The sequence below is a fragment of the Rissa tridactyla genome, chromosome 6, assembly GCF_028500815.1.
Source record: "Rissa tridactyla isolate bRisTri1 chromosome 6, bRisTri1.patW.cur.20221130, whole genome shotgun sequence".
Lineage (NCBI taxonomy): Eukaryota > Metazoa > Chordata > Aves > Charadriiformes > Laridae > Rissa > Rissa tridactyla.
The window spans coordinates 61,773,395-61,795,329 of record NC_071471.1 but is presented as its reverse complement, the minus strand read 5'-3'; the positions used below and the strand labels follow the sequence as shown (position 1 = coordinate 61,795,329).

Genomic DNA, 21,935 nt, shown 5'->3' with positions numbered 1-21,935 from the left:
AGTGAGCCAACTCTACTCTCACTGTACAAGGTGCCAGAGAAGAATCTAAGCTGGGAACTAGAAGCAAAGTAATATTATTTTACCAAGAAAACTCATCCAGTAGACACACCGGGCATAACCCTCACGTGGGGAAGGAACTGCAGCCCCAGTCCCAAACAAAGCATGCTGTTCTGTTGGTGCATGTTCCGCTTTTTCAGCACAAGGGAGGAAAGAGCAGGACAGCTCTTCCCTGCTGAGCACCATGCGCCTCTTCCAGTCCTAGAGCTGATCTCCCCAAAACCAGAGCAACACCCCGAGAAGCAGCACAAGGTGGCACTCTGCAAGGGAAGGGTTTTCCAAGCCGGGCCACAGAACAGCAAGAATGTTGTTTTGTATTCACTGCTGCAATCCAGGGCCAGCAAAGAATTCCCCAGTTGGCTTCCCTCCCCACTGTACAGGCTGGGAGCAAGTGTGCTGGTATGAGCCTTCTCCTGTACCACCTGAGACCCCACGTGCAGAGGCTGGTCCTAGCCCCAAGTGCTAAGAGAAAACTGCCCCATCTCATGTACTCCCTCATGCAGGGCCCTGCACAGCCAAGAGGAACTGGGTTTGCTGAACAAGCAGCTATTCAATATTTTGTTTTGTCCTCATTGTTCAAGGCGTGGCCTCAAGCCAAGCCCTGCTCTGAATACAGAACCGGTGGGTTCCTTACAGGCTTTTCGACAGGCTCACCGAGAGCAGCAGCTAGGCAGTTCACAAGCATGTTTATTGTCAAGCATCCTCACTTTCCAAATTGGAAGCTAAGAAACGGGGAAATTGGAGTTGCAGCTTCTCATCCCCCCAGGTGCCTCTATGAAGACCCCCAGGAGCCCGGTTTTCTGGGCCACTTTCCATATTCAAAGCACAACTGCTGCTGGTGCCCCTTGCAGCTGTGCATCATCAGCACTTCTGCAGCTCAGATCCCAGGCTCATACGTTGGAAAAAAATTAAAATCACAATATGAGGAATAGACTATTTGGGGGTCTCTGATAACAAGTCAGGGTGAAAGGGACTTGCTGAATGTACACAGGGCTGCTGACTGGAGCCAGAAGCGGAGCGAGTTCTCCAACGTGCTGTTCACTACTCCATTTTTCTGCCTTCCAACTTCTGTGACAAGTGAGTAAAGGTCCTACAGAAACCACCTCCTTCCCTTCCCAGCCCACAGTTAACCACATCAGAAGGGGCTCATGCACACAGACTGGACACAAAGGCTGCTGTATGTTCATCTTGGGAGGGATCTTAGCCATTTCAGTAGGAAAATCCCAGCCCACCTCTGTTGGACATGCAGCAGCCAATGTTTGCTACAATGATTTAGAACTTGGCCAAATTCAGGTAGATTCTCACAGGTTAGGAAAAAGTATACTATATGCCTTCACCAAGGCAAGATTACCGTCTACGATCCACGATGCAAGGGAGTTAGAGCTCTTGTAGACAGATTCTTAACTTTTTTTTTTTTTTTAAATACCTAGATAAAACTGCATTTTTCAGGACCTGGTGAGGAAAAATGTCAGGCAGCTTCACCATGGCACCTCCAAGCTCCCCCATGAACAGAGAAGAGCACGGCACAGAACGAGAACAGCAAAATACCCACTCTTCCTCACACTACTGTCAGGTGTCCCCTGTCCCCCAGGTCTCTCCCAATTGCTACCTGGGAAGGACACCCTCCCTACATGATCATCATAAACAGATCATTTGAAGCAAAATGAATTATTTAAGTAGAATGAGGTACAGGCTTCAACCATCCCCTTTAACAGTTTAATATCTCTGTTAATGAAATTTCCTCTGTCGACTATTGAAGTGTATCACAGGGCAGGGTAAGGCCTGACACTGCAGAAAGCTCCACACAGTCCCTGCCCTGATGAATTCCAGCAGACTCTGTGACCCTCACCGTACGGTCAGGGACTCAGTCTCTTCCAAGGCCACATCAAAACCAGTATAGTTGCTGGTACTTGCACAGCAGATACGTTGCAGTGATTCACAGAAAGACAATAAAGGCACAGGAAGCAATTTTCAAATCTACCTAGAAAACTCAGGATCCTAAGTCTCACCTTCTTTCAAACAGCCACAAGCTCTAAAACATCGATTCTGCTTCCTGAAAATAGGATTAGAAAGGCATGCACATTACCCAAATGTACAGATGGGGGGATCCATATAATGTACAGATGGTAGGACCCATGTAGGTCATCTGACGTGCCCAGATCTTGCAGCCTTTCGGCAGCAGACTCAGGAAACGATCCAAGGGCCCAGCATGGCAGCCCTTTGCCCTATACCATGCTTCTTCCCACACACAACGTTACCCTTTCGAGGAAGATGGTCATATCCAGAAATAGCCTTAGCAATGTCATCTGCAGAGAAACAGTCTGTTTGGGGAACATGTACTTCTCTGCAACACACATTTTCTGAGCTAAAGAAGCTGCCTTCAGATGCACTGGGGAAAATGAGGCTTTTTGAGTAAACGTCACCTGACTGAAATGTACTTTGTTTGAAAAGAAACTGATGGCATTTGTATGGCTGTGGGCCAGACCAGACTTTTTTCACTTCTATTTAAACTTGTTATTTCTCTCTCATGTTACAACTATATTGCTGCAATACTGTGCCTGGAGATGAAGGGAGGGGAAATATACTTGAAAATATACTCAAAAATGCATTAACATCGCTGCATTAGGGAAACCAAGGCATAAAGACTTACACAGGCTGTAACATTATCAGGAAGAGAACCCAGATGTCCCGATGTCTGGGGTTATATTCTGTCAAACAGGGACATACTAATCTAGCATCTGGCAGATCCATGAAAAAGGAAGGTTGAGAAAAAACAGAAGAGCTTCTGATTTCTGGCTCACAAGCAGCAGCAACTAACATGAAGGCAGCAAGGTGGCTACCTCCCACTGCTCCCAGATGGCCAAGCTACTTATGAAACAGTTCATGAACTGCTGCAGTTTGTAGCCTAGCTGTTAAAGGCAAACCAGAACTGATGCAATGTTACCTTACCATATCCATACATTGCTTTATGGCTGCCCAAGCACCTGGGCAATGATGACTGAAGTTACAGCCTCAATGGCAATCCCAAAGTCATTCGTCCCTTCCCGTAACTTCTCCTTTCTTGATGGTGTAACAGATGGAAGGAGATAAACGAGAAGTCTTCAGAAAGTAATTGACTTATTTATGCAGAAGAACTTTAATCAAAACTGACGCAAAAGAATTGCTCTCAGTCCACATGCCTGCTTGTCACAGAGCAAGCAGCAAAGTACAAACAAGTAATTAAGATAATGCTGGAAATCATCTAGGCTACTTCAAACTGGATTCATAAAGCAACAGAACTGAAGTGAAGTCACTTTCATATCAGAGAATGGAAGTACAGTAGGGAGCACAGAAATGAGAGATGGGAATATATCCAGCAGGATGGAAAAAAACAGGCCTGTTCCCTCTGAGCTGATCAACAAGGCAGTGTCTCATAGAAAAGAGATCCAGGCAAAGGTCAGCCAAGTGCACAGCCCCAGAGACCCCCAGCCTCTGATCAAGAGTGCCCAAAATAGTCAACAAAAATAAATCCTATCTTTGTTGGTTCAAAGAGGGTAGGGAGTAGGAGCCAACACTCTCAAGAGGAGAGCAAACAGAAGTTAGTCTTTGAATTTGGGCAGAAGTTTGTCAGGAGGGATCAGGAGATGATCAACAGCAGAAACTCCAACAAGCAAGACAATTAACTCGGCAGCATGACATAGACTGGTCTGTTTGGGTCAGAAAGAGAAATGGAATTGAAAGGTCAACCAGGAATAAGAAAGGAAAAAGTCAGTTTCACCTACAAACAGGGGAGGAGATGGGAACAACACTACAGGTGACAACCCATTCACTGTCAAGCACAGGATCAGGTCAGGTTAAACAAAAGCATGAAGGATAAATCCCTGCATGTGTTGTGGAGGAGGCATTACACAGAGAAGATACAATGAGGGTACAAATGTGTCAGGAGGGGGAAAAAAAAAAAAAAAGCCAAACACCTGACAAACAAGGTATAGTACTTAAAACTTACACTTAACTGAATATATGGGAAGAGAAAATGAGGAAATTCCAGGAACAGTTGACCAGGTTTGGCCCAAATATCCTCCCCACCATACCAGGGCACCAAATCACTCTAGGAGCTGGGGCTAACAACCTTTCAAGTTTCAAAAGGCCCTAAGAACCAAAATGTGAAGTTTCTTGTCCCTGCGCCAGCACTGCTATCAGTGATGCAAATTAGCCCACAGCAGTTGCAGCACAGCTCTACCCAGGTAGAGTGCTGCAACATGAACGTGAGCCCTGACTAACTCCCACTGCTGCAAAACAGCACGCTCCTTTAGAGGCCTACCCCAAATCTGGGAGGACAAAGGAATCAAGAGCCTTCAGCCACAAAGCGCGACAATTCTCGGCAGACAGATGCTGCAGCAGTGAATTTTAGGTAAGTTGCAGATAACATCAACAACTGAGCCTGCTTCTAGTTTACACACAAGCCTCTTTGCACAACTCAGACAGAGACTACAAATTAAATTTTATACACCTACTGAAGGTATCAAAGTGTAAATTCTGCCCAGAATCATGAGTTTCTGCATTGACTCCCTGCTACACAGATCTCCCTATGTATGGCTATATTACTAATACAAATAGGAAAGCGCGAAGTGCAGCTCTGCAGGATCTTCCCAGTTGGAGGGCTATAAAATAAACAGGGTGACAAAGGGGAACACAGTGGGTTCCCCCATGCAAGTTGCTACATCAGTCCTAGCACTTTTGGAGGCCTCATTCCTCATTAGGGAGTGGGGTTTATGCTTCTCATGCCAGTTACTGTGTTCACCCTCACTTTCTGTATTTTGCCTGGTAACCTGCCAGTTGTAGTACTGCAAAGCCAAGCATCACTGAAAAGACACAGCATAGAAAACCTCACCTACACCGGGTATTCCCCCCCACTCCAAATCATTGGCAGGATCTCAGCTTCTGATGTAGATCAGCAGAGACAAGGAAAAGCACAACTTAGTGCCAGCAGGTTCAGAAACTCCAGCATCGCTGCGACTTGCTTGCCTACACTTGCAGACTGCACTGGGGCAAATTACATCAAATGGGCACATGGGATGTGCTGAGGCTGAACTGAGCTATTTGAGCCCAGCTCTACCTGCCAGCCTGCTCTGATCAACCGTATTCCAGCACAAACCTACGGAAGATAGTGGAATTTTAACAAGGGGGGGATTCTGCCTCTCGTGCATGGACCAGCAATCCATTTTCCCAGTTTAATACTCAAACTGTCATTATGCTTTCTCAAAAAGAAGTCATGCTCACACCTAACTATAGTCAAAATTGCTGGCTAGTCCCTCTCAACACCTCTACCAGAGAAGCAATCCTCAACAGCTCGGCCTTGTCCATTTTTCCTTTCTTGAATTATTAACTAACATATTCATATATATTCTCTACTGGAAGGCAAGATCCCATCTCCAACTATTCTAGACAAAATTTCAACAACAGCATGAAGACTCCAGGTAGTGAACACACTGTTGGTATGTTACCAAAACATGGCAGAGCAAATCTCGTCCATTCTCTGTTTTACACATGTGAATTTGTACTATAGAAAGCAAAGCCAAGTCCTGACCCATGAACAGAGCTCCCTGGCACTACAAGGCTTGAGACAGAAAGCACAGTCTCTATGCCCAGCCTATTACACCAGGGCCAGATTCTAACCCACCTACACACAACGAGTCAAAACTCAGCTCCCACTAGCTGTGGAGTAAAGTGTGATCCAGTGCAAGCAGCTTAAAAAAAAAAAAAAAAAAAAAAAGAAAAAGCCCCCAAACAAATAAACAAAGTAACATCCAGAAACAAATAACAAATGATGAAGGCTAGGAAGCAGCAAAACTGTCAACAAAAAGCCTCAGAGACCAGCTCTCTGGGACGTGAAGAAGGGGTAGGGGCTTTGTGCAGAAAAGTAGAACAACAAGGGCTGACACAGCAACCTGCTCTTCCAGGAATTTCTTACACAAGATAGGCAAACCCCTCAGACCCCTGCGCCTGCTCTCCTCCAGTAAAATCAGAATTACAGCACTGTCCTAACTCCACAGGCTGAAAATTGCCAGGTACTCAGTCGTCAGTGCAATGGGGGGGGGGACAGCGAACCTCCTCTGACAGAAAAGATATATTTAAAACTGTGCTTAAGCAAGTGGTTACCAACCCCCCTACTCCTTCCCTGCACAGCGAGGTACAGTTGCACAGCACTGCTGTTCTCGTAAATCAGGCTTTCTTGCACACCAGACAGCCAAGGCTGACTTGCAGCTACACATGCCACATCCTTTTAGCTTCTGCACTCATGTTTGTGAACCTGTGGCACGTGAAGCCATCACCTGAGGTACCTAATGCACACCTACCTGCCCCCTCTGCCAATCCTTGCTCAGGAACACTGTGAGCAAATTAAGCTTAAAGCCAAGAGTACCTGAGGGTTCCAGTAATACAGCCCCCATCCCTACCCTCAAAAAAAACACCTTTAAAGGTTATGAGAGTAGAGGACTACAGAGAAGATTCAGCAGAAAACCAAGCCATGTGATTTAGAAGTCTGGAAAAAAAGTTTCAAATGAGGCAGAGGAGAGCGCAAGAACAAAGAAAACAAGGAGGTACATCACTAGAACAGCCAGAAGTGCAAAGAAACCCAGACATCCAGGTTTTCAAGACACTATGTCCAAAATGCCTTACCATACCCATTACAGCTGCTGATTCCAAGCTCTGCAGGCAACCTGCACCCGGGCTGTAGATGTCTGAAAGGCCCTTGGGAAGCAGCCTCAGACACAAGGGAGGATAATGGGAAGAGAGGAAAACGAAAGGAAAAAAACTGGACAGAGATCAAACCCTCCCCCATGGAACTGAGTAATAGGTTCTTTGAGTGCCCTTAACAACACAGGCCTCCCGGGAGAGCTGAGGGCTCCTAGCATTGCTGGGAGGGTGCCTGGCATTTCCCCAGTATCAGACCAAAAAATAACAGGCTTTTCCACATGCCTGAGTGTCTAAAAAAAAAAAACAAAAACAAAACACAAATGACAATCTATATTGTAACGTAATTTCAGATTCCTTTATAAATCTTAACTTCATTAAGCTGATTGTATTATAGGGGGAAAAAATCATTTAGCATCCCTGATGTTTATTTTATTTCCTGCTGACACAACAATTTAAATTGATTAAAAAGTCTTCTCAATTATTTTCCAAAATGTATAAATATCAAACCAGTCTAACGCTAACTAACTATAATGAATAACTGGGTCTATTTAGAACTGCATATATAGGGTCCGTAAGAGCAGTTTCCAGTGACATCGAATGCAAGTTAATGTATCCACAGAACTGTACTTCCAGCACGGACGACTTCACTTCTCTAGCAAGTTTTCAGAACTCAGCTTCTGTCCCAGAAATGTCTTCAGAAGGAATGAGCATTAAATAAATGATACTGTATGTTACAATAAATCTCTGCTAATTTTTCATCCCAGTCCAAAAAACCATAAGATACTTTTATTAAGTGCAAATTAAAAAAAGAGGCAACACTAAATTCTAATTTTATATGGATTGGCTAATTGATTTGCTTGGCTTTTTGCTTTTAGCTATGTGTTTAATGGGGTTTAAAAAAAAAAAAAAGTTTCCCTTGTTTATTATGAACTCCAGGTCACAATGACTGTGATTCCCAACATATTTTTGCAGGTGGTAATTTTCAGTACCTAAATATCCCTGACCAAAGCAGGACTGCATAGTTTTAAATATATTCAGATTTTAACCCACAGCATGCAACACTAGGTCTTTAAAATACCCATGCAAAACACTACACATACATATAGATAATGTCCTGAGGATTGCAGAGGGAAACCCCTCTGCAGCAATCTGCACGCTGCCAGTTGCACAACTGAGACAAACGAAGGAAGAGAGAACCGAGCCAAAACATCCTTCTTTAAAGCATCATGTAAATTAGAAATAACAAAGCAATGTTCTCCCTCTTATCTGCACACCCCTGTTTGGGGTAGAAAAAATTATTTTGCTGTGACTGGGAGACCAACATAGTTCTGTAAGAGTAAGGTTTGCTGCACCATTGCCATCCAGAACCGGGCTGCCTGTTCCTCAGAACTTTCTGGGTGTTTGTGCCATGACAGCACAGAGCCCATTGGGAAGAAAAAGCTGTCATGTCTGGGCTGCAAATGCTGAAGTGAAATACTTGGATTTAAACTATGAATTAAAGAGCATCTAGGCTCTGTAAATACCCTGTGCCACATAATCATGGATTATTTCGTTCAACAAAGACCAGCAACAATGCATGTGTGTCAATTTCTAGAAGTGTATAAATAAAGAAAAAAATCAAGAAAACAACTCTGCTTTGCCAAGGGTGCTTGAGAGACATCTTTACAGGAGGCTTTTACATTACAAGGTCTGCACAAGATCTAAATGCATAATTTCTCTACACTAACTAAACATTTTTGAGACAAAAGCAATGTGAGAAAATCTCACATGAAATTTAAGTTTTGCCCCTCATCAAGGGCTTGATATCTAATTCAAAGTCCATTCAAATTCCACTAGATAAAAATCAAAGGGACAATTCAGTAAGATCTAACAGGAAGGGATGATACAGAGCCTTCCTTAAACAAGGCTGATGCTATACTCAGCATCACACAAAACACACTGCAGTGAATTTGGAGGCACCCTGAACTTCACAGTTGTCACTTCCCGGCACTGCAGCCATCTGGAAGGCCTGCCATCTCCTACAGCAAGCGCAAGCTGCTACGACTTGCGCTAAAAGAAACTCCCATTTCCAACTGTGTGTGTAAGGTGTAAGCTCCCCAAAAGACCTGCTCTGGTCTCTGCCTAGAGCAGGCCCAATGCTGGTCACCCTGAGGCCAAAGCATGGGAAGCAACACACTGGGTAACGCTCTCACTCTAAGGACTCAATTTGGCCTCGGTATTCCCTGTATAATGAAGGTTTGAAACAAGACTAGAAAGTATCTTTTCTGCTTCTCTCTTCCCTTTACCCCCACATCAATATATTCAGCCTGTCACACTAAATGACCCAGCGGACTGGTCTCAGCACAGAAAGGTGCCCGTGAGAGCTATGCCTGGGGGCTCTGTGCCGGCAGGGCATGCTGAGCATCCCTTTCCAGCCTACAGGCTGCTGGATTCGGTGCTAAGGAGCTCCTGAGGGGAAAGTGCTCCCAGCCCTCCCCTGGAGAAGGGCAGGTTGCCATGACAAAGGCCTTTGAGAGAAAGAGGTGTGGGATGGAAAAATAGTGTGTGAGAAACCCAAGGGGGAAAAATACAGACCTCAATTCAGCATTTGCCATTATTTCCCAACACAAAGTGACTGGGATTTGGGACTTTGGTTCATGGGAAACAGTAAAGGGCTACAACTGCCCTGAAATTAAGAGAGGCTGGATAAAGGAGGGAAGCAAATACAAACACGCAGCATATAAAGAGCTCAGGATATGCTGATCCTGATGAAGAAAACTTGCCCACAGCAAGGTCTCCTAACATCACTTCAAACAACCTTTATTATCAAATGCTGCCGAAGCAGAATCACTGCAAGCAAAGGCACCTTTCCCCTAGGCCTTTTACAGGTCCTTCCCAATGGCCTTAAGAATGCTTTAATCACCTGAGCCACCTGCCACCATTTTATGGATTGCACAGGCCTTGCTGCAGCAAAAGCAAGCTTGCAATTGCCTTTTCAAAATTATACTTCATGCTTCTAAAGTTTCTCTATCCCAGAAGGTCTCAACAAGGTCTGAACAATTCTATAGAAGGGAGCAAGAGTAAAGAAAAAGAACAGGGATGAGAGGAGAGAGGCAGATCCTGCCACAGCACCAAGTGGTAGGCTTAATCCTGTTGTCTCTTCTAGATTTAAGACACTAAGAAATATGTCATTGTATAATAAGAGAAGTGTCAAAAATGTGGAGCTCTACAATTACCAAGCAATCAGAAAGCTGGGAAATCCCACTGCCCTGAACGGCAAAGTGAAAGACAGCTTTGTTTTCCTGAACTGCATTTTTAACACATTGTACGTAGCAGCCAGTCATCTCCCTCTCTCCCATTTGTTGTAGGGGATCCATTTCAAAACATAATTTCCTTGCTTCAAATCATGCCTGTCATTACAGTCCCAAAGCACTCAGGCTGCACGCACACTATCCCTTAAAAGCGGTGACTTCTGGGTTGGAAAGACATCAGTGGTATATAATGGGAATAGCTATTGCCTACCTCCTCCCTGAACCCTAGGAACAGATCTCCCTATTCCCCTTCCCTCTGCAGCATCTGAGCCTTGGCACAGAGTCAGCTGGCAGTGCCACTTCAGATACAGCTCCCCTGTGTCCCCTCTGCTCTCAGTGCTATGGATCCAGAAGGGATGCTGTACTCACATGTCCCAGCTCCAAACCCCCCTGTGTTCAGGCTCTTCCCATTTTCCCCACAGGCTAAGTTTCTCTCCTCTGCCTCCAGCTTTCATCTTCAGCTTCATCCTCCCAGCCAGCCCTGCACCCCACTCTTTTCTGCCCACATCGTACCTGTTGGCAATACTTGCATTGCTGCCACTGCCGCTGTGTTTCCTTGCCCGACTCAGCCTCCGTGTGGGCTTTGGGTCTTGTAGTCCAGGACTTGGAACTGAGGGGAAGGTCGAGGCATAGCCATGTTCGCACTCTGCATGAGAATCAACAGGCAGGGCATTAAAAAAAAGGGTCATTAAAAAAAAAAAAAGAAAAAAGAAAAAAAAGAAGTCAGCAGGCAGGCCTCACCACTAACCCATCAGCCTAGGGAAATGAGTGATGATGTGTTCAGAGGGAAGTGGACTGGGAGGTGGAGAAAAGAGAGGAAGGGGAGTGTAAAGGCTCCGCCAACCTTGGAAGAAGGATAACACCACTCAAACACCTGAAAACATCAAAAGAAAGCATGACAGCCCAGAGAGTGCCTCTTCTCTCTCCTCCTGCCCAAGCTATTTGAACCAGGCAAACCAGGTGAACCTCACTGTGCCATCGAGGTCTCTGCAAAGACAGAGGCACCCACCACCATCCTTCCTGCGCAGTGGGAAACTTTCATGCCAATCCCCACTTTTCCTTCCAGAAAATGCATTCACCTCAACCTCCCCCTCTCTGCAAGAACCTTCCACCTCAGCCATAGCCTCCGGGAGGACCTGTCAGCCCTGTCCTTCACCAAACCCCTCCGCTTTTCGGTGATTTAGCGCCAGCCCACCACAATGATCCCCTTGGCCCGGGCCGCTCTGGCCGCTCCGCGGGGATCTCTGACCCCAGCCCCACTCCCCCCGGGAAGGGCAGTTACCCCAGCACCTCGCCTCCCCCCATTACCTCTCTCCCTTCGCTCCAGATACTCGGCCGCCTCCAGCAGCCGCTGGATGTTGATCATCTGGACCTGCTCCATGGCCCCCGGGCCGGCAGCCGGGGGACACCGCAGCCCCGGGCCCCCCCTTCGCCCCCAGGCTCCCGGCTCCCCCGCTGGCAACGGGGGCGGCTGCGGGGGGAGGAGCGAGGGATGGCCGTCTCTCCCCAGCCCCTGGGCCTCCTCACACCGACAGCCCTCCCGTCCCGGGGGATGGGGGGATGGGCGGGGGGCGGGGGGGTGGCTCTCCTGGGAGGGCAAGGGGTGGCAAGGGGAAACACGCGAGGAAATGCCGGAGGACGGACCGGCACCGGGATCCTCCCCCCGGGGGAGGCAGCCAGGCGAGAGCTATCCCCGACCCAGACCCATCCCGCCCCAGCGCTGCCCCCACCCGCAACCCCCGGTCCCGATTTACCCCCACTTCACTTCGGGCCCTGACGGGATCCAACCCCCTCGGCCCGGGACCGGGACCGAGACCGGCCCCTCAGGCCGCCCCGCCCCGCGCGCCCGCCGCCTCGCAGCACTTTGTTTACCTCTGCCCGCTGCTCATGGGGGGGGCGGGCGCCGCCGCGGGGCTGCCTGGGAAATGTAGTTCCCCGGCTGCCGCCGAGCACCCTGCGACGGCAGCCGTTGGGGAGCAAGCGGGGCAGGGGAACCCACGCATGGGGGCCCAAAGCACCCCCCCCGGGCAAGTGTCTGTGCCCTCGTGCCTGAGGTGATGGCCCCGTGCCCACCCAGACCCTGAGCTGATAGTGGCCAGGCCCTAAGGAGACAGTGGCCAGGCCCTAAAGTGATGGCTGTGTGCCTGCTCAGGCCCTGAGGTGACGGTGGCCAGGCCCTAAGGAGATGGCCATGCACCCACACAGGCCCTGAGGTGATGGTGGCCAAGCCCTGAGGCAATGGCTGTGCGCCCACCCAGACCCTGAAGAGATGGTGGCCAGGCCCTAAGGATATGGCCATGCACCCACACAGGCCCTGAGGCCATGGTGGCCAAGCCCTGAGGAGATGGCTGTGTGCCCACCCAGGCCCTGAGGTGATGGTGGTTTGCCCTGTCCCTCCTCCCTTGCTGCTGCAGCAGCCTGCAGGCCAGAGCTCCGCGCTCCACTAATAAGTTAGGGACAAGATGGACATCGCCTAGGAGGCAGGAGGGACCCGCAGCCGCTTCATCCCTCTCCTTGCAAACACCAGGGCTTTCTGCACATGGAAGTGCCAGGACTATGGCAAGAATAAAGCAGAGAGAGGCTACAAAAGAAAAAGCTGCAGCCACACGGTGGGAGCTTTGCACATGTCACCTGTGGAGATGTAATTAAAGACAAGGTGCCAGGCTCTGGGAAGTCACACCTAGAGTGACTGATACAGTGTTTCTGATGGGAAACAGAGGTGCAAGACCCATTTTGTAATGTGAACACAGCCCTTTGAGATCATAGTCAGAGGATGTCACAGCCAGCAATCTCGCTCTACTTGAAGCAGCGCATAAACAAGTAACGACAGTGACCACCTCAACATCTTAATAAATACTGTCACACCTATACCCTGCAGTCTGATCACTCTTCTCAACATCTTAATAATGCATTTACATCCTGATTTTCATACAGGCACTTCTCTGACTCTGAATTTTACCAACTTCAAGCTGGAATGGAGCTTAAAATTCTGTTACCATTAATTGTATGATACCAGTCTCTGAAATAGTCTATCTACTCTCAAAAAGGGCACAATCAGAATATTCAAAATCAGAATCAGAACATTCACAGTAAAAATCTGAATCTCAAACTCATACCAACTTAGAAACCCTCCAAGGATTGTTCTGTAGTTGTAATTGGGGTTACGTTTCATGGGTCTGAACCTTTAGGCTGTGACTGCTTACGTTTGCAAGCATTTCTCCCTCAGAATGGGAACTGGAAAAGTACCTTGAAAAAAAAATAATCAAAAAAGCTGAGATTCTCAATTAACGGCTTGTGTCTGGTAGCATGAGCTTTAAGCAGAGCACGAAGTATCAGGAGACTCGTGATGAAGTTGCAAGAGTTGGCAGCACTCAACTTGAGAAGGCCTGAAAAAAAGTGGATTCAGGGTAGCTAACTTTTCTTTAAACGCATTTCACTGATTCACCATTTCTGAGCTTTCCTCAGAAAACTGCAGGCTTGCAAGCTGATGGAGGTAAAAATAATACCACTGTTCAGTTCTTACACGGCCCTCTTCACCTCCGAATCTCAAAGGGTTGATTTGTTTTGTTTCTCTTAAGATGGGACAGTGGAAGAATAAAGGAAGCTGGGACACCTCCAGGGACGTACCTCCTTCCTTCTGCGCTGAGGAAAAGCAAGCCCCAGCCCTCGCTCAGCCAGGATGGCCTCCATTCACATACCTACACTGAGCCCAAGCACAGCGTGTGTAAAGATTGGCTTTTGTCCGGGGGACAACTCAGGGAAGGAAGTATTCTCTCTCTCCCCACCTCTTTTTTCTACACTGGAAACTGCCGATAGAGCAGATGATTGTTAAAAGCACATGGAAAGTTTCAAATCTGAGCAGTCTCCGGGACTACTTATATGATCTTGGATTGCTCACAAGGGGAAAAGGACACAGGTGCACACACCTCTCCACAACAGCGGGGTTAACGCGAGAATGTTTCTGGGCTCTAACTCTGCTTCCTCTAACCTGCTTCCAAAGCCAGGGAGCCATTTGCCTCTCAGGATTAGCAATACTAAACATTAAAAACAACCCCAACCCAACCCCTCCAAAAAACCCATGATGAAGCCCCAAAATCACTGCAAGAGGGGTTCTTGGCAACACCCACTGCCACTATCTTTACTGATGGCACATTCAGAGAGATGTGGTGCCACTCCGGGGATTAAATAGGGAAAGCCACAGCTGGAAAATGAAGGGGTAGTTTAGGAGCATATCAAAGTGCCAGCCTCCTGAAGCTAAAGTTCAAGATACAAAATAAGAGAGTATGAAGGAGGGGGACACTGATGCACACAGTGAATTAAATCGGCACTGGAATGAAGTAACAACAGGATCAGTTCTGCGTGAAATGATGTAGGATCCGCTCTTCCATTTGCACATCAGCTCAGCTTCCAAGTCTTTGTTTCTGAAGTAAACAATGCACAATTAGAAAAAAAAAAATCTGTGGGAAACAAAGACAAATTTGAGAGTGAGCTGTGGGACATCTTCCCAAAGAAGGAGCCCTGAAGAGGCAGGGGCAAGCCACCCGTGGAGCCACAGCAAAATCTGCCGGTTGCCATCCCGAGTGCTCGTGTGGGTAGGTCGGCCTGCAAAGCACTCGAGTTGTATGTGACAGAAACAAAAGTGGGTGGAAAGTGAACGGCACGAAGAGGTCTGATGCTATTCAACTGCTGACCAGAAACCCCCCAAAGTCACATTTAAAATATGGTTGAGCAACACTGGGGAGGGGCTAAGGGAAGAGTATTTTAGGGGAGAATGAGATCATTTAATTTAGTGGCTCCGAATGATCTGTAAGTACAGTTTTCTGATTATAAGTGCTTGCTGCTTGGCATCCCTTCTGGCAGCTGTGATTCACTTTCATTGTGTGTTCTGCTGCTTCGCCCTTTAGAAAAGGGCTTTTTACATTTTATTAAATGGCACTTCGGCAGCCCTCCATTTCCAGCCTTAATAATGGATTTGTTAATCTCCCTGATAGCCTTTCCCTCCTCCTTAGCAACAATTTAAATATCCAAGAAGAAATCTGCAGTGCAGAAATCAATTAATATTTACATCTGAAACGCTGCTGTACTATTTTAATCAAGTAGAACAGATGTAGTCTGTTTTTTTACAAACACCGCCATCGCTTGCATTAAACTAGCATCTTCCAACAGGGAAATCTTCTAAGAGCTTTCCAGAAAGCAATGTTTTAAGCTTCTCAAACCTGCAATGACTTCAACTCTTTTCTTTCTACTCTGTAGGAAGGGAAACTGAGGTGTAAGCAGCATAATTGCTTGCATGAAGACACACCCTCAGCTAGAGGTGGAACAGGAACACAGCTCACGAATCAAGATGCCCAACCCTCTGCTTTGAACACAAGGCTTAGAAATAACACAATGCTTTGCAACGTGGAAGTTATTTTCAATAAGGGCGATCCCTTTGGTTAAAGTGCCTAGTTTCCCACCCCTTCTTTGGCTTTTTCTAAAATCTTCCTATGCCCAACTCTTTGCAGCCTCTGGGAGGAACAGTTGCAAGAGCTTCCTTTGCCCATGTTCACACAAACCCTGCAAATTCTAAATATTGCTTTCAAAGCCTTGAAACCTAACACTCCTGCAACTGAGGCATGAACAGAGATCCCTAGTAGGAACCATTCTCTGCTGCTGTCAAAGCAGTGAAAAGATTCACCGATTCTCCAAATTTCTGGGGACATCAGATCCAAAAAACTCCAGCTTTTCTTGCCAGGGGAACAACATCTCTGGCATACCTGAACATCCCACCTACCAGCACATGCTGTAACAACCAGGTCTACATTCTTGTACTCCTGACTGTAACAGTTCAGCATCAGAGGACTTGCAGCAGCAGGCTGGAGAACATCCCAAGTCCCACCTACTCAACACCCTTCCAATGCTTGCAATACCTCCAGTGAGAGACCTATACTGCCTACAGGACGTGGCCTCATTTCTCATCCGGGAGCCTCATTCTTTCACAAGGCATCAGATAATCTCTTTCAGCACTCCCACTGGTGCCTGGAACCCATCCACTGGTGAGGACAAGACATTTCTCAGAGACGAACCACCTGGATATCCAAGAGTTTGACCAGGAATAAAGCACATACTGTATACCTCACTCTGATTCAAAGGCCGAGCTCTGCCAATCAATAAGGCAAAAGCCACAGGTGCACCGGCTCTTGGGGCTTCATGCTTCTCTCCTCTGGGAGACGTGTTGCTCTGTTTTCAGACCTGTGCTGTGCCCCAGTTTATTCTGAGTCAGTGACTTCTGTGATTTTGGTCAAGACACTTGACTGACCCAGCTGTAAAATTAAGAGGACGTCCCATGAGAAAAAAATACATCATATGCAGGATGGGGTCCCTCAGCTAAATAAGAAGAAGGTAGGATTCTCCAGCCAGCAGCAGAAGGTCCTTCTCCGCTAGCTCTTAGGATGCTCTGCTGACAAGGGATGCGATCAGTTCTCAGCAGTGCTTCTGGCACAGTCCCACAGTTTTACCTCTGCCCTATCATTTCTCTCGCTGTGGCTTCCTTCTGAATTTTATGCTGAGGTCCAAACAGCGTGAGTCAAACTAACCCAACCTGGAAGTGGCTAACATATGAATCACTGTGGCCAGGTCACGAACCAGGAGGAATGAAAAGGGTTTATTGTGAGCTGAATGAAAAATATATAAATAAAGGAGCCCTGTACTGCTCCATATATCACGTCGCCGTAAGATTCAAGACCATCTATACTGACCTTGCACCGCGTGTTCAGCTCTCATTGGTTCAATGGGAGCTCTGCGCACAGATGGAAGGCAGTCTTGTCTCCTTCTGCCCTCCGCTAATTATAGGTTTCTGATACATCTTTACTTTGGCTTGTCAAAAAAGCGACCCCAAACAGTGCATAAACAATGGAAGGAGCCACAGGATGAAGATACTGTTGACTCACCTTCAAGGCTCAGTTTTCCTCTCCTTCAGAGAGGATTATCCAGGAGCAAAGGACAAATCTAAGGTCACCCATATGCTATGCCCAGCCAGAAGGTCAATAAACATAGGCAACACTTGAAGAAGATCTAGCTATCTTCTGTGAGGGGCCAAAGTCCCATGCATGCACAACTCTACTGGACTTGTGAATAAGGACATGGCTGTTACAGTGGCTTGCTTGCCCTCATGCTTTTAGAAGAGGATATGGTGACATACATCTGTATCTGTAGTGAGATCAGGATATATTACATACCCTGTCTATTACAGATAAGTCATCATATCCGAGGAATTCATCACGTGTTTACGCAACTCCTGCTGACAAAGCGTGAGTGCACACACACAAAGGGGTGCTTCCTAAACCTCAGATGAGTTTACTCCAGGTCCCTCTAACAACCTCTTCCGAACTCCAGCATTTCAGACGCTACAGATTTCCAGCCGTGCTTATTCATGAAGTGGCATTTGCAGGGGTTACAGATACATCAACAGAGCTGCCCTCAGCACAACTTCCATTTCTGAAAACAGCCACTGTGATATTTTTCATGTGACGTTTCCATTCCTTAGATACCAAGCTTAAATTTCTAGAAACAGGTCATTTGGAAACCTGTACATGTCGGTCAGCAAGGTGTGTTGGGATTGGGTTTTGTGGTCTCGCCATGAGCACTGCAGCCAGCAGGCAGGCAGGCAGCACTGTTACTCATTTCCAGAGGCGCAACTGGAAAAATAATTCAGTTCTATTTCAGCAGCTAAAATACTCCAGTTTACCCAAGCAGTCTGATAACAGGACACTAGCCTCCCCAGTCACGTACTGTAATACAGACAATTTTTATTCTTATTTTTTTTAAAGGTGAGTGAATATTAAAAGGGTGGTTTCAGAGTTGGGCAGAGGAGCTGAAAGGGCACCGCTGAAGTGGTGTCTCCCACTGCCGTCACCCCGACGGTACATCCCACTCTGCTCCGTGGCTCTCCGCCCTGTGGTTCTGTTTCCACACCACCCAGCCAACCCATGGTCCCTCTGCTATTATTCACAACCACGACGATGCGATGTGGGACCTCTACACATAAAAAAAATCATCTCCTTATTTCTCCCTGGGAACCAAGCAGGTAGGAAACTCCTACCTTAACTGGAAGTCCTGCCCTTGATGCGGACGGCTCCACCACCCACCTCACACCACTGTCCTGGAGGCAGAGGGGGGAAACTGGTGTGTTTTGGGGGCTGAAAAGGGCCTCGTAGCTGCTCCTCTGCCACCAGAATATGTGATATCTGCGATATCCAAGAGTTTGGACCCACACGAGACAGAGTTGCCTCCACCTCTCAGTGGCCTCCTCCTCCAAATAGCATCCACTCCTGCTTGGGACAGTGTCTTAAAAAGGTGAATAACCTGGTATGGCCTCCAAGGGCTTGGAAGAACAAATGCTGATGCTGAGCGGGGCTTATCAGAAACTGTGTAAAACTACCAGGAAAACCACTTGAGCTCCCCCAGCCATAACAGCCCTTCCTTAAATCCCTGCCTTTGGCTCCCGAAGCCCTTCAGCTTCCACATAGCTGCGGTGCCGATCCCAGCCAGCACCCTGCCGCTTCCCCCCGCCCCGAACCCGTCCCCTGGCCTGGCCAGGAGGAAACAAACATCTCCCTGTCACCTCTTATTTTTTCAAGACTGCGTTTCCTTGGGGCAGGGCACCATCGTTCCCCTACGTGCACCGCACCCCGCACAACCGGGCTGTGACTCAGCCACCTTCCTGACGGGAGTAACACCAAAATAGCTCGTTCCAGCCCTGCGTAACGTCGCCGTCAAACCACCTGGGCATTCTGCAGGAAGCAGGCGAGCACCGAGTTTGTCCGCAGCCTACATCACCCAACCTTTTTTATTTTTTTGCCGTGGTCTCCTCTGTTATCGCCAATTGCCAGGTCAGAGACTGTAACGAGGAGTGACCAGCCACTATCAACGTGGCTGCCAGGCTGCCAGCACCGGGTGCGCTGGCAGACGAAAGGGCACAGTATCCTCATGGTACAAGAACCTCAGCTGCACATGCAAGACTATATATATATATACACATTAGGATCTAATCTTCCCAATTCTGCAGCTATTCCTTCATTTAGACAGGGCCCGTAACGCTCAGAGGCTGTTTTCCAATCCCAGCAGCATTTTTCTTTGTTTGGGAGCATCACGTAAAAGCTGGCCTGGTTTGCGATGGTCACGTTCTGAATCGCACGTTCAATAGTTGAGCCTTTGGTTAAATGGAACTTCTCAAAATAAAACATCCCGATTGCAAATTAAAATGTTGTAAAAAGGTTTTGCAGAATTGCCTAATAAAAGTGAGGGTTTTTCAGTACTGTGGCCATGACAATTGTTAGCGAAAACTTCAGTGAAAACAAGTGCTCGGAAACAGAGTTGTTTGGATGCAAACACCTCTTTTCAAAATCTAGCAATAAAAAATCCTGCATCCTGCTGTCCTGCTCCTTTTCCAGCTCCTTCCAAATGAGGAACTGCATAAAATGATGTATTTTTAAATGGAGCGTAGAAAAGATCAGATACTATCCACCTCAATGGCAAGAAAAATTCTATCCCCCCCTGAAAAAACCGCACAATTCTGACTGTTTCCCTTCAAGCCAAGAGCACTTTTAGAGAAAAAAACAAACACGAAACCAACCCAGCGGTCTCACACTCGATTTCCAAAGCAGCGGTGCTGCCGCTTTCACATGCAAACCCGATTTTTCCTGGTAGCTCCTGTCATTTTCCAGCTCGCAGCCACCGGCCGCGGTGCAGCTTAGCTCCTCGGACCCTCAGCTTTGCAGATTCATTACAAAACAACAATTAGCGCGTGAGGAAAAAAAACAAACAACAAAAAACCCCAAAACCAACCAAACAAAAAACCCACCCCCAATATTAATTCCACTTTCGAAAACAGAAGAGCAGCCGGGATTTGTTCTGGGCCAGCGGAGAACAAGGGCTCTGGGCCCATGGCCACCAAGGCTTTAGCAGCAGAGGGGGCTCCCCGCCGTGGGACCCCTTTCCCTGCGTGTGCGTGGAAAAAGGGCACCCTATAGCGTCACCTATAGCTGCCATGGGGGGAGGGGGGGGGGTTGGAGCCGGAGCGGGGGTGTGATGGAGCGGCGCGGAGGTGGGGGGAACCCGCCGATCCCTTTGTAGAGTGAAAGGAAAGAGAAAACGCAGCACCCGCTCCGTGAAGAAGAGGAGAGGAGAAAAGGAAAATTGGGGAGGAAAGAGGAAAAATAAATGAGAAAAAAATAATAACAACATAATAACACCATAATAACAAAAAAATTAATTTAAAAAAATAAATAGAAAATAAATCAAGAGTGTCCTGGTTTGACAAAAATAAAGACTAAAAGAGAGAGGAGCGACGCGACCCGGGAGAGGGCAGGGCAGGGCAGCGGGGGGAGCGGGCCCGGGGCTCCCGGTGGCTCCCCGGGGACAGCGGTACCGGCACCCCCGGCCCCGCTCGGCAACGCGTGACGTCACACGGGGGACCCCGCCGCCCCCCATTGGCGGAGCCGTCCACGCGGCCCCGCCCCCCGAGGGGGTCTCCGCCAATGAGGACCCCGGGCTGCCTCCATGTGCGAACCATGTGGCCGCGGGGGGCGGGGCTCCGGCGGCCGCGAGTGTCCGCTCCGCGCATGGGGGTCCGCGGGCGCGCAGCGCAGCGGAGCGCACGGCGGCCCCGTCCTTTGTTCCCAACGCGTTCCCCTGTCCCCGACCCTGCCGCCGTCCACCCGCAGCTCCCGCCCCGCTCGGCAGACCCGCTCCGCAGGGGAAAGGCGCGGGTTACGCGCACCCTCCGCGCCCGCGGAGCAGGAGGCCGGCGGCGCGGCTGGTCGCCTCCCCGCACCGGGCGCTCGCCCTGCCCTGCCCTGCCCTGCCCTCCCTCCCCGCCGGCTACCTGGCGAGCGCTGCCGCTTGCCTACGTGACTCTGCCCATGCCCCGGCGGGGGGAGCGGGGACGTGTCACCGCCTCCTCCCCCGCCGCTCCGGCTCCGCGCCGGCCCCCCCCGGCCCCTCTCCGCGCCCGCCGATAGCCGGAGATGCGCACCCCCTCCGCGCCGGCCCGCTCCGCTCTCCATCCCAAACTTTCCCCCCGGGCCCGACCTCCCGGGGAGGGGAGGCAGGGGGGGAATCCCACGCGTGTCTCCGCCGCGGGGAGGCGGCGGGGGCGGGGGGGGGGGAGGCCGGCCCCGGCGTCCTTTGTCACTGCGCCCCGCGGTCCCTGCAGCCAGCCAAAAGTTTGGGTTATTATTTTTTTCGCACACCCCCCCCCCCCACCACCCCCCACCACCACCACAACGCCGGTCACGCACACGCGTGGCCGCGCTCCCACACTTACTTTTATTCTCCTTCTCGATCCGCTCCAGGTAGCTGGCGGCCTCCAGCAGCACCTGCACGTTGTAGAGGAAGGTGTCCATACCCGGGCTCCTATTGCAGATATCCCCGAGGGGGCACCGGCTCTCACCGGACGCCCCCGCGTCCCGCGGTTCCCTCCGCGGCCGTCCGCGCTTCCCCATAACACATACAACAAACTCACACACCCCCCCCCCCCCGCCCCTTCTCCTCCGCGCACGCCTCCCTCTGCGCCGCTGCGGAGCGCGGCCGTCCGTCTGTCCGTCTGCCGGCGAGACCGGCGGCCGCCGCGGTCCTAGCGCCGCCGCTCTGTCGCCCCGCGGGCCGCCGTCGCCGTCCCGCCCCCCCCGCGCCCCGACGGGGCGCGGGGGGGGCGGGACGGCGGCGGCGGCCCCGGCCGCGCCTGCGGAGTGTAAGCGCCGGCCGGTTTATTATCAAATTCCTCCTCCTTTTATCAGCATCCCCACACACCCCGAAAGCCGTCTCTGGGTTCATACTCCGAAAGCAATCAGTAAATAAATGACTATTTTTTTTTATTTTCCAAAGAAAATCAGAGCTGCTGGAGAGCGGGCGGGGGGTGCACCGGTTTCCCCT

The 21,935-nt window shown here is 49.3% G+C and overlaps 1 protein-coding gene across 5 annotated transcripts in view; it reads right to left on the bottom strand.

The window, feature by feature from the left end:
* The window catches only part of MXI1 (MAX interactor 1, dimerization protein), a 57,515-nt gene extending 35,975 nt beyond the window's left edge, over positions 1 to 21,540 (bottom strand). For 3 of the 5 annotated variants that reach the window (XR_008466875.1, XR_008466876.1, XM_054204586.1), the window contains exons 1-2: positions 21,328 to 21,531; positions 10,536 to 10,668 (exon numbers count right to left, since the gene is read on the bottom strand). Coding sequence is in view for 3 of the 5 variants with exons in the window: in XM_054204586.1 (XP_054060561.1) it covers positions 10,536 to 10,668; positions 21,328 to 21,505 (311 nt within the window). In the remaining 2 variants the exon portion in view is untranslated. Of the gene's footprint in view, positions 1 to 10,535; positions 10,669 to 11,330; positions 11,596 to 21,327 lie in introns of those variants that run through there. The other 2 variants (XM_054204584.1, XM_054204585.1) reach the window with 2 other exon arrangements.
* Positions 21,541 to 21,935: the final 395 nt, after the last annotated feature.